General features: G+C 48.2%; 1 protein-coding gene across 4 annotated transcripts in view; it reads left to right on the forward strand.

Annotated features, from left to right (window-relative positions):
* The first annotated feature begins 2,565 nt into the window (after positions 1–2,565).
* Positions 2,566–12,057, forward strand: part of LOC122443876 (feline leukemia virus subgroup C receptor-related protein 2) — a 61,221-nt gene continuing 51,729 nt past the window's right edge. For 2 of the 4 annotated variants that reach the window (XM_043472595.1, XM_043472596.1), the window contains exon 1: positions 2,567–3,685. In XM_043472595.1, the coding sequence (XP_043328530.1) occupies positions 2,999–3,685 (687 nt within the window). In that variant the 5' untranslated portion in view covers positions 2,567–2,998. Of the gene's footprint in view, positions 3,686–12,057 lie in introns of all 4 variants that reach the window. The other 2 variants (XM_043472594.1, XM_043472593.1) reach the window with 2 other exon arrangements.

Raw genomic sequence — 12,057 nt, forward strand, 5'->3', positions numbered from 1 at the left:
ACTCTCACATCCACGTGTGACTATTGGAAAAAACATAGCTTTGACTATACGAACCTTTATTGGAAAAGTAATGTCTCTGCTTTTTAATATGCTCTCTAGGTTGGCCATAGCTTTTCTTCCAAGGAGCAAGCATCTTTTAAAGCTCATAACGCAGAACAAATCTTGAGTACACTGAATCCAGAGCTCACAGTAGATCTGACTACCTCCACACAAAAAGCAACCTCACTTGAATCCTGGGTGAGATCCCCTGGGAATTGCCCCAAGGAGCATGTGGGAGAGACATGTGGAAATGAACACAAGAAACTTATCTCATTATTACTGGTTCTGATGCTAATCAGCTGTGGGACTGTGACAACACTTTCTGACTCTGGGCTTCAGTTTCCAGATCTGTTAAATGAAGTTAAGAATGTAGCTGTGGAGTTTGGGGAAAGGACCATGATAACCTGGGGCAAGGAACAGAGATCTCAGAAGGCTTTCCAAGAGAACGGAAGTTCTGTGTTCCCTGGAGAAAGATGGGAAACACTATTGGAAAACTGAGAATAGTGAAAGTGAGTTTAATGTATTAATACAAATTCTTAAATGGGTATGAATTCTCCTTTCAAATACTCCATTATAACCCAAGACTCCATGATTTCTACCCCCAAAATTGGGTGCCTCCAATGAGAACCAGTGGTTCTAAAACCACAAGGGTGCTCAAACTTGGCTGCATGTTGAGATCACCTGGGCATCTTCAATCATATGGATGCTTAGGTTCCCTCTCACAGATCCTATGGAGAAGGAAATGGCAACCCACTCCAGTATTCTTGCCTAGAGAATCCCGTGGACAGAGGAGCCTGGTGGGCTGCTGTCCATAGGGTCACACAGAGTCGGACATGATTGAAGTGACTTAGCATGCATGCATGCACTGGAGAAGGAAATGGCAACCCACTCCAGTATTTTTGCCTGGAGAATCCCAGGGACAGGGGAGCCTGGTGGGCTGCCATCTATGGGGTTACAGAGAGTCAGACACGACTGAGGTGACTTAGCAGCAGCAGCAGCACAGATCCTAATCTGAGATGTGGTTCAGGCTTTGGGAATGTGGAGAGTTCCCCATGGGATTTTAATATGCAGACCAAACTGGGAATCTCAGCCCCAGAGCTTTAAATTTTTCACTTTGGGGGTGAAGATTAAAAGAGAAAACAGGAAGCACAGGCACCCAATGGCTTTTTAATGTGCAAACAAATCACCTAGATGTCTTTTAAAATGCGGCCTCTAGTTCAGTAGGTCCAGGGTGAGCCTGGGCTTTGTAACAAGCTCCCAGGGCATGCCCACACTGCTGTCCCCAGACTCTGTCTGAGGAGCTAGGCTGTAGCTTGGATGAATATGAGATGAGAATTATGGCTCTTTAGGTCAACTGAGACTTTACTTCTATGAGGGTCAGTTTTCTGATCTATAAAATGCCGTCAAGCAGTAGCACTTACATCACAGCATTCTTGGATGCTTAAATGAGGTAACATAGTATACATTTCTAGCACAATAAAAATGTTCAATTTTTTATTGTTAGGATACCTGACACTCCGGGAAGGCTTATCATCTGCCAGGAATATTTCAAGTGCTTTCAAGCCTTAACTCGTCCAAGCCTCAAAACAACACTGTGAGGTAGGTACTATTATTTCATCATCCCTGTTTTACTGATTTTCCAAGCTGCAGAGGCACAGAGAGGTGGGGTGTCTTAGTTTACTAAGCAGGCCTGGGAACAGCTAAGTCGGTGTTTGAACCCAGGAAAGATCTGGGCTCTTATTCCTCCCCAGGGCTGCAATCACTGCAGGCCTGACCTTCTAGAGGCCCTGACTTGAAGGCTCCTCCGCAGAACCGGCGGTGCACCAGCAGGGGGCAGCGTAGGGCCACATGCGTGCAGAGACCACTTCACTTCGTGCGCTGTGCTGGGCACCTCACCACAAAACCTGCGCTGGGTCTATATCGTCTTAGAACTCCCTTCTCTTTTCCGCCCTCAAGTTGTCGCCTAGGAGGCCGCCCCGAGGATCAATCGAGGAAGAAGTGTCCTACTGAACAGGTTCAAATCTGAGTTCCCCAATGTAAGACCAGGTTCGCAGGGAAAGCAAAGAGGGGAAGTGAGTCTGCGCTTCTCGCCTTTACCCCAGGAGCGCAACCAGCCGGGGGAAATCGACAAATCTGTCTTTATTCTGAAAGTCCAGCAAGGGCTGGGGAGCCCAGTCAAGTGGGCAAAAGTCGAGAATCCCTCTTGGATACCACAGAGCCGTTCGGAGGCGCCGGGCATCCGTGTGGGCGCGCAGGGAATGCGGACTGAAGGGGAGGAGACTCTTCAGAGGATTACCTTCGCAAAGGCGGAGGGCATTTTCTTGCAGAGTGCCCCGGGAGGGGGCAAATGAATTTGAGAAAGCAGTGCCAGGGTGGGAGGTTTAACCGGGCGGTTTCCATGGTGCCTGGGGCGTGGGGGGGAGGAATGCACCCGCAAGCGGTGGCCAGCGGCTAGAGAAGGCTGGAGGCTGCGGGGGCGGGGTGAGGTGGGGTGGGGTGGGGGTGGGGGGGTCGTGGGTGGGGAAGCCGCGCGCGGCGGGGGCGGGGCGGTCACGTGTGCGGAGGGGGCGAGGCCGCAAGCCGCCGGGGAGCAATTGGAGTTCCAGCCGAGTGGCTGTGCAGCCGGCAGAAAACTGTGACCAGGACCGAGGGGCTGAAGGTGGGCAGGACGCCTCCGAGGCACTCAAGGCACCAGCGGCCGGGACCTGGCTCAGGCCGGTCTGCTGCGGGTCAGGAGGACAGCTGTCAGGGACGGAGGACGGCAAGGAAGAGTGAGAACCGAAGCTTGGGGCTGAGCGAAAGTGCCCCACTTGCGGCTTTTACTCAGCCTGGGGACTCAGTTTATTCCTCCGGGGCAGCCTGGGCAAGTGCCACGTCAGCTCTAGCTGACCAGCCGACACCACTGTCCTTTAAGTCGACTCGAGTCGACCTGCTTAGGGCGCCAGGAGAGGTTGCGGTCATGGTGAATGAAGACCCTAACCTACAGGACCACGATGGCACCCCTTCGCAAACTTCGGCGCTCCAGGAGCACCCCAATCTCTCAATCCACCCCAGCGTCTCGATCCACCCCAGCGTCTCGGCCCACCCCAGCGTCTCGATCCACCCCAGTGTCTCTGTATACCCTAGTAGTTCGGCCCACCCAAGTACCTTGGCTCAACCCAGTGGCATGATCCAACCCAGTAGCTCGGGCCCTGAAGATCTTAGCGTGATCAAGGTGAGCAAGCGCCGGTGGGCGGTGGTCCTGGTGTTCAGCTGCTACTCCATGTGCAACGCCTTCCAGTGGATCCAGTACGGCTCCATCAATAACATCTTCATGAACTTTTATGGAGTCAGTGCCTTTGCCATTGACTGGCTGTCCATGTGCTACATGCTGACCTACATCCCTCTGCTCCTGCCGGTGGCCTGGCTCTTGGAGAAGTTCGGCCTGCGGACCATCGCTCTCGCTGGCTCCGCTCTCAACTGCCTGGGGGCCTGGGTGAAGCTGGGCAGCCTGAAACCACATCTCTTCCCAGTCACTGTGCTGGGCCAGGTCATCTGCTCCGTGGCCCAGGTCTTCATCCTGGGTATGCCCTCCCGCATTGCTTCCGTCTGGTTCGGGGCTAACGAGGTGTCAACCGCCTGCTCCATAGCTGTCTTTGGCAATCAGGTGGGTAGAGGAGTGGCTGGTGGTCACTGTGGGACTGAGGGTGTTCATTGTACTGAACTGCTTCACTGTGTGAAGACTAGCTTTCTGACTTCAATAGTGTTTGTGACTCTGGCTGACTGTAGCTGGGTGTGACTGAGTGCATGCGTGAGTGATTATGACTGAGTGAGTATGTAAGAGAAGTGGGGAAACGAAAGGAAGGGCCTTTGCTGTCATCCGCAGTTTCTCTTCCTCCAGCAGAAAGCGTGCTTCTGGAACACATGTTGTCTTTATGATCTCATTCCTGAACTTACTTCACCAGCTTGAACAGGAAAGCTCTTCTTTCTCGGGGAATAGCCCCTGGGCGTCGGACTATTCTGTGTCATCGGAGGTTGGTTGGGTATTTTTTGCCTGTCCAACCAGCTTTCCCAGAGCGCAGCATCTCCTACACCACATGGAAAGGCAGAACAATGTTGGCGCTGCGCTCACCTTCTTTATCCACAGCTGGAGCCAGGACAGTGTGAGCAGTGCTTGGTGTCAAATGCCTACCCTGAGGGTTAAAGTCAAGTCCAGGAGGATGGAATCAAATTCTTGCTCTGAGTTTCCAAGGCTTAGAAGCCATCAGAATGCCTGGAAAGTTCATATCGTAATTCTTTGTCTTTCCTCCTTTTGGGAAGGAGAATATCAAATTCTTTGCATCTCTGTCAATGACCCAGAAAGGTGGGCTTGTTGTGAGTCTGATCCCTGTGTCTGAAAGGCTGAGACAGCTATTTATGGGTTCCTTCTTTATCTGGACCACTGCCTGGGGGTGGGGGGTCCTCACTTCTTCCAAAGCACATGTAGTTGTGGCTACACATCTAACAAATGACCAGGAACCCTTAGTTCTTGAAGGCTTGTTTTCTCTTCCCTGTTTATTACATTTAGAACAGGGGTCCCCTACTTTTGGGCCATGGACAGGTACCTCCTGTCAGATCAGCAGCAGCATTAGATGAGAAATAAAGTGCACAATAAATGTAATGTGCTTGAATCATCCCAAACCATCCACCCCTTCCCAGTCTGTGCAAAAATTGTCTTTCACGAAACCTGTCCTTGGTGCCAAAAGGTTGGGAACCGCTAATTTAGAACGTTTAAGCTTTAATTTAGAAAGTTCTTATTTGGGTCAGAAATTTCCAAACTTCTCTAAAGGTAAATTGTCATTCTGTTCATCTTTACCACCAGAAAGGTAACTTGAGCTAAATTTTTTCAGGCCAGCAAGTCCTGCCACTTGGGTAATAGTGTAAACAATCAGTGAAAGCAACAGACAGGCCTTCTCAGCACAAGCAGGCAACATAAAACCTCTACCCAGTTTTCTTTAACCTGTGGGTTTGACCATTCAGAAGATTGAATGGATTTGAGGGCTGGGGAAGAAGCCAGTTGGATCTTTTTGTTCAGGGCAATTAAAAAATAGGTACTAAGGGTGACATTTACAACCCCCTATTCTCGAAGGTGGTGTGGCCACGGATTTGAAAATCTCCATTGCAGCGTTATTGGTGGCGTTGACGTTACTGGATGTTTTCTGTATCCGAGGGTGAAGCTGCGGGCAGGAGTCAGGGGGCAGGATATTTCATGTCTCCAGAGGGTTAAAGCTGTCAATCTGCAGCCCCAACAGGATTCAGACAAGATCACTGCAGTCCCAAACCCATTGTTTGGGGAGGGCAGGAGAGAGATGCACCCTCAGGTGGCTTGGTGAGATCAGAGAACCCAACACCCTTTTTGTTAACTATGGAGCAAAAGCAAATTGGTTTTCAGACTTCTCCACACACACCTGTGAGGGAAAAGTTTAAGTGTTAGTCACTAAGTCATGTCTGACTCTTTGCAACCCCATGGACTGTAGCCCACCAGGCTCCTCTGTCCATGGGATTCTCTAGGCAAGAACACTGGAGTGGGTAGCCATTCCCTTCTCCAGGGGATCGTCCAGACCCAGGGATCAAACCCAGGTCTCCTGCATTGCAGCAGATTCTTTACCATCTGAGCCACCAGGGAAGTCCTAACTTAAAGCCAAATATATCTTTAAAATTTAGTATGAATAGTTAGCCATTCCTTAACGCCTACTCCCCACCAAGGTCAGAAAATGCTAAGAATTTCACATTGAAAAACACCCTAAAATGACCCAATCAAAAAATGGGCCAAAGAACTAAACAGACATTTCTCCAAAGAAGACTTACAGATGGCTAACAAACACATGAAAAGATGCTCAACATCACTCATTATTAGAGAAATGCAAATCAAAACCACAATGAGGTACCATTACAAGCCAGTCAGGATGGCTGCTATCCAAAAGTCTACAAGCAATAAATGCTGGAGAGGGTGTGGAGAAAAGGGAACCCTCTTACACTGTTGGTGGGAATGCAAACTAGTACAGCCACTATGGAAAACAGTGTGGAGATTTCTTAAAAAACTGGAAATAGAACTGCCATATGACCCAGCAATCCCACTTCTGGGCATACACACTGAGGAAACCAGATCTGAAAGAGACACGTGCACCCCAATGTTCATCGCAGCACTGTTTATAATAGCCAGGACATGGAAGCAACCTAGATGCCCATCAGCAGATGAATGGATAAGGAAGCTGTGGTACATATACACCATGGAATATTACTCAGCCGTTAAAAAGAATTCATTTGAATCAGTTCTAATGAGATGGATGAAACTGGAGCCCATTATACAGAGTGAAGTAAGCCAGAAAGATAAAGAACATTACAACATACTAACACATATACATGGAATCTAGAAAGATGGTAACGATAACCCTATATGCAAAACAGAAAAAGAGACACAGAAATGCAGAACAGACTTTTGAACTCTGTGGGAGAAGGTGAGGGTGGGATGTTTCAAAAGAACAGCATGTATACTATCTATGGTGAAACAGATCACCAGCCCAGGTGGGATGCATGAGACAAGTGCTCGGGCCTGGTGCACTGGGAAGACCCAGAGGAATCGGGTGGAGAGGGAGGTGGGAGGGGGGATCGGGATGGGGAATACGTGTAAATCTATGGCTGATTCATATCAATGTATGACAAAACCCACTGAAATGTTGTGAAGTAATTAGCCTCCAACTAATAAAAAAAAAATAAATAAATAAATAAATAAAATTTAAAAAAAAATAAAGAATAAAAAAAAAAAAAGAAAGAAAGAAAAACACCCTAACAGCATATATTCTTGTCATGGAGCCATCAATTTAGCATGTTCTTTTAGGCTTAACCCACCATGCTAAGTTAAAAAAAAATTTTGAAAAGCTGAATTGCTTATGCTTCGTCATGTAGAGGTGACTTTGTTTGGCTCTTGGCATGTGTTTTAACCTTTTTTCCTCAGTAAAGCATGATGGAATGGTGGAGAAATATTAATAGACTACCTTGAGCTCTTTTTTTAGGGAACAAAAAAAGGTTACACGAAACTGCCTAAACAGACTATAAGCGTCTTTTCAGAGAGTTACTCTTCGTGGCCGCAGACTTCACACTGATCAGCCAAACTCCTGTTCCTCAGTAATTCTGACCTCATTCATTCCTTGACTCAATAAGCATTTACCCAGAACCTGCAGTGGCTCAGTCAGTAACGAATCTGCCTGCAGTGCAGCAGACCTGAGTGGGGATCCCTGAAGATCCCCTGGAGGAGGAAATGGCAACCGACTCCAGTATTCTTGCCTAGGAAATCCTATGGACAGAGGAGCCTGGTGGGCTACAATCTTTGGGACCGCAAGAGTTGGAAACGACTTAGCACCTAAATCACTACCACCACAGTTGGTGTATTAGAATAGAAATGGATGCCTTGGCCAGGTGCTGTGCTGGGGCTACAGAGAATCCCTTGCCTTCAGAGTTCTCCTCCCAGGCTTTTAAATTGTACCAGGCACAAATTTCCAGATTTTTTTTAAAAAACACACAAGAAGCAACCAGATGAGAGTACAGAGGATTTGTTTTCAGTTCTTCTCGAGGTTTTTACTATCTTCTTGTCATTGCTAAGGGAAGATTGAAGGAGAAAGAAGCTAATATCTATCAAACACCTATGATAATACAAGGCACTTTTTCACCCATATGCTTTCTTTTTTTAACCTCTGAGGTGGGTGGGATTGTCTCTGTTGTTACAGGTGAGAAACTTCAGACACAAATAAATGGAGCAACCTTTTCAAGGGTCGTGCAGGCCCTGAGTGATAAAAAGGAGGTTTGAAGCCAGTTCCACTTCCACAGCCCTTGTCAGTGGGCCATTATTGGGTCTTCATGGGGACAAAGCGTATATTTAAAAATAAAAAGGCAAGATTCCGAGTTTCAAGTTTTGGCCCTGTGTCTCAAGGTTTGTTGGTGGCGACACAGTGTCTGGCAGTTTGTCTAGAATTTGTGAGCCAGCCCCTGCCTTCTGTTCTGACATTCCAGGCATCATCATTGCCTCCTCACCTGATGGATTTCCCAGGTGGCTCAGTGGTAAAAGAATCCGCCTGCCCATGCAGAAGACACAGGAGACGTGGGTTCAGTCCCTGGGTTGGGAAGATCCCCTGGAGAAGGGAATGGCAGCCCACTCCAGTATTCTTGCCTGGAAAATTCCATGGACAGAGGAGCCCAGCGGGCTACAGTCTATGGGGTCTCAAAGAGTTGGACGTGACTGAGCAGGTACACTTCACCTGCCGCCTGCAGAAGGGCTGTTTCTGCCTGCCTCAGCCTCAGGAAGGTGGGGCTCCAGGCTCCGGGGCGAAGAAACCAGTGGATCTGAGCTGGGGTGAGAGTGGGCAGGGAGTCGGGGACCGCAGCTGAGGCACTTGCCTGTGACCCTCGCACAGGTGGTAGCAGTCCCGCAGTGTTCGCGACACTGGTCCCATTGTTTCCAGGGAGAACCATCTGTGTGGGGTTTTGAGTGATGTGGACACATTGTTATTGAGCCAGGCTGGGAGGAAGGGCTTGTGTGAGATCTGGTGACCCCTTGGTGGCATGGGGGTGAGGGAGATGTGGGAGGAGGATTAGATCTTCAAGGCGGCTGCAGCCCCGATGAGGAGCCTCCAGCGCTGAGACCAAAAGGGATTTCCTCCCGGGCCCAGGGGCAGCTCCCAGCATAGTGCCACCCAGAAAAAGACTAGAGAGAATCAGTTTGCTTTTCAACGTGAAGAAAATACAGTCACCTTAGAGTTCTACAGAAGCCTTGGCTGTGGGCTATGGAGAATAGCCCTGTCCAATAGAAATACAATGAAAGCCACAATCACAAGCCACATACATGACCAAATTTTCTAGGAGCCACATGAAAAACAGGTAAAATGTAAATTTGTTTACAAAAATAAACAGAACAGTGAAGTTAGTTTTAGAACTATATTTTATTTAACTTGGTATATCCAACATAGCATTTTGACATGTAATCAATATAATAAAATTACTGAAAGGCTGTTTTACATTCTTTTTCCATGGTGAGTCCTTAGAAGTTGGCATGTATTTTAGACCTACAGACTAGCAACATTTTCCACTATGTCTGGAATGATGATGCTAAGTGTAGGGGAGGAAAAAGTTTTCGTTGACTGTCTTAGAGTCCCCAGTTAAAAATTAAATAGACAAAGTCAGGTTAATAAAAGCAAATTATCATAATTATTTATTATAAATATTAGGTGACACAGGAGTGTTTGTGAGGAAATGAAGCAATAGTTAGACCTATGCACTTCTTTTTTTTTTTTTAATGATTTTATTTATTTTTGGTTGTGCTGGGTCTTCATTGTTTCATGGACTTTTCTCTAGTTGCAGCAAGCAGGGGCTACTCTCTAGTTGTGTGCGGGCTTCTCATTGCAGAGATTTCTCTTATTGCAGAGCACATACACTGGAGTGTGTGGGCTTTGGCAGTTGTGGCTCCAAGGCTCTAGAACACAGGCTTAGTTACTCTGCTGTATGTGGGATCTTCCTGGATCAGGGATTGAACTCATGTCTCCTGCACTGGCAGGCTAATTCTTTACCACCGAATCACCAGGGAAGTCCAGACTTGTGCACTTCTGTGCCAGGTTTGATAAGAGTGGACACTCAGAGGAGTGTGATAGGATAGGTCTGAGATCATTGTAGATTGGGAGCACTGTCAAGGCCTGTTTGTTGGGATTCTTTTCTGCAGTGTCCCTTTATCTTCCGAGACAAGGATGCTCCCTTCCTCTGGGTGCCAGGAGGGTACCTCCCACAGGAGGGTTTTAAGGCTTGTTTTGGGGAAGAATGGGTAGGAGGGTGGAGGAGGTCAGAGGAGGTCAGAGTGACCTTCCTGCTTTGCAGTTCTCAAACTCCGTCAGCTTAAAATGTTCACTATGCCAAGGTCCCATATTTGGGGGCATTGGGTCCTGAATCTCATCATATTTCAAGCATTTGGAAATCAGGCTCTCGCGGATAAATTCGGGCTCTAGGAAAGTGAGTCCAGGCTTGAGGAGGTGGTGTTTGCTGGACTGGCTGGTCATCAGTTGCCCAGGGAGACTGGGTGTTCCCGAGGCTGACTCAGGAGTCAAGGTCAGGAGAGGCGGCTGGCCAGCCTCATCTTGTTCCAGACTCCCGAGCACATGGGAGGGTGAAAGTGCAGGCTTATCAGTCTGGCTGTTGCCGTGTCAGAGAAACTCTCGAGGTCTGAGTGATGCCTGGGGGGAGGTGAAGGCCAGCACCTGTGTGCTTTTGTTTGTGGTCATTGTCAAGGCATGTGAAGCACCTGCCCACGTGGCTGGCTACTTGCTGACCTCCCCTTCTGGCTGGGATAGAGGACCAGGCCAGGGCTGGAAGAGCCAGGGCAAGGCTGGTGGAGACTGACATGAGAAGGGGTAGGGCCAGGACCGACCCTCTAATGTTCATGGGGCAGCCAGGTCGTGGAAGGAGAAGTGACACGGGAGGGGGGTCACGGCATCGTGAGAGCATGTGTCCCAGCTGAACTGGCAGCTGCTTCAGCCTCCACCAACCGTTCGTATACACAGCATGACCATCTCATGTTATCAGACCATCTCACTTGTTGTTGCCTTTAAAGAAGCCAGAAACCAGATTTTTACTTAAACATTTTTTTTAATTGTGGTAAAATTATAACTTATTCATAATTTTAACCATTTATAAGTATACAGTTCAATGGCATTAAGTAGTTTCACAATGTTATTTAAGAATTACCAGTATCTATACCCAAATATTTTTTTATCATTCCCAACAACTCTGTACTCATTAAACAGTAACTCCTCTATAATCTCTAGTCTATCGCTACTCTATTCTACTTTCTGTCTCCATTAATTTGCCTATTCTAGGTACTGCATATAACCAAAATCATGCAATATTTTGTCTTTGGAGTCTAGCTTATGAAATCTGTTTTTTTTTTTTTTTAATTCTGATGAAACTCAAAATTTATGCTATTGTTGTTATTGTCCATGTTTTGAGATTGTGGGTCATATAAGACTTCTAGGGTGAGACTTCTAAGGAAGGTAAAGAGGAACTGAATGCCAGTTCTGGTTTCTCCTTCATGCAAAGCCCTCACCAAAGATACAGGCAGGTGGGTGAGCTCAGAGGCCACTCCGGGAAGGAAACTAGACCAGCGCTCCCTCAAATGGTGCCCATTTACCTCACCTCTGGCTCCAGGACAAACTGCAGATGCCTGGGCCCTCACCTGGACTTCCTAATCAGATCCCCTAGGGAAGAGGCCAGGCGCCTGTGTTTCCACCTGGCTTCCCAGGCGAGGTTTGTGATCAGACGTGTGATCACCAGGAGAGAGGAGCACCGTGCCCTGGGAAGGCGCCCTCCTGCCTGGAGCCGGGTTCCTGTCAGGACTGGGGTGTCTGTGCTGCGGTAGGATGGGCCGGTTCCCAGGTGGAGGAGCTGGGATCTCAGTCACTCTCCAGGTTGAGACGGGAGGGTGGGCTTGGGTGGGGCTCATAATTCTGATTCACTTAAGGTTCTGAAAATATCCTGGAACCCTGGGGAGTGCGGGGCAGGGTGGCAGAGGCCCTGCAGGCCTGTGAGGTGCAACCACAGCAGAAGCTTCTAATCCTGTTTCTTTGACCTTCAGCTCAGTGCACTGCATGGGAGGAGGCTCTGGGAGCCTGGCCTGACTTCCGTCCTGGCCGTGTTGCCTTAGCAGGCAGTCTTGAGGGTCTGATGATTCTGTGAAATCAAGTCTACGTCTCCAGTTTAGCATCCAGGGCCCCTCCTCCCTTGCCTTTCCTAGCCAGCCTGTCTCTTGTTCCTTCCCAGTTTTCCCCCTGCGCTGACCAGTCTGGCTTCTTAGCTCTGTCCTTGAAGATACACTACTTAGAGATTAAGCCTAAAGCCTTGAAGAGTGACATCTGTAGCTGGTGGACCAGGAAGCGCCACACTCTTGTTCTCCCACAAAAACATTAAATAAATGAGAAACTGGCTCAAATAACCTTCCCTATGGGATTTCTGTACATCAAAGATCTA

This window comes from Cervus canadensis, chromosome 6, assembly GCF_019320065.1.
Source record: "Cervus canadensis isolate Bull #8, Minnesota chromosome 6, ASM1932006v1, whole genome shotgun sequence".
In the NCBI taxonomy this organism is placed as follows: domain Eukaryota; kingdom Metazoa; phylum Chordata; class Mammalia; order Artiodactyla; family Cervidae; genus Cervus; species Cervus canadensis.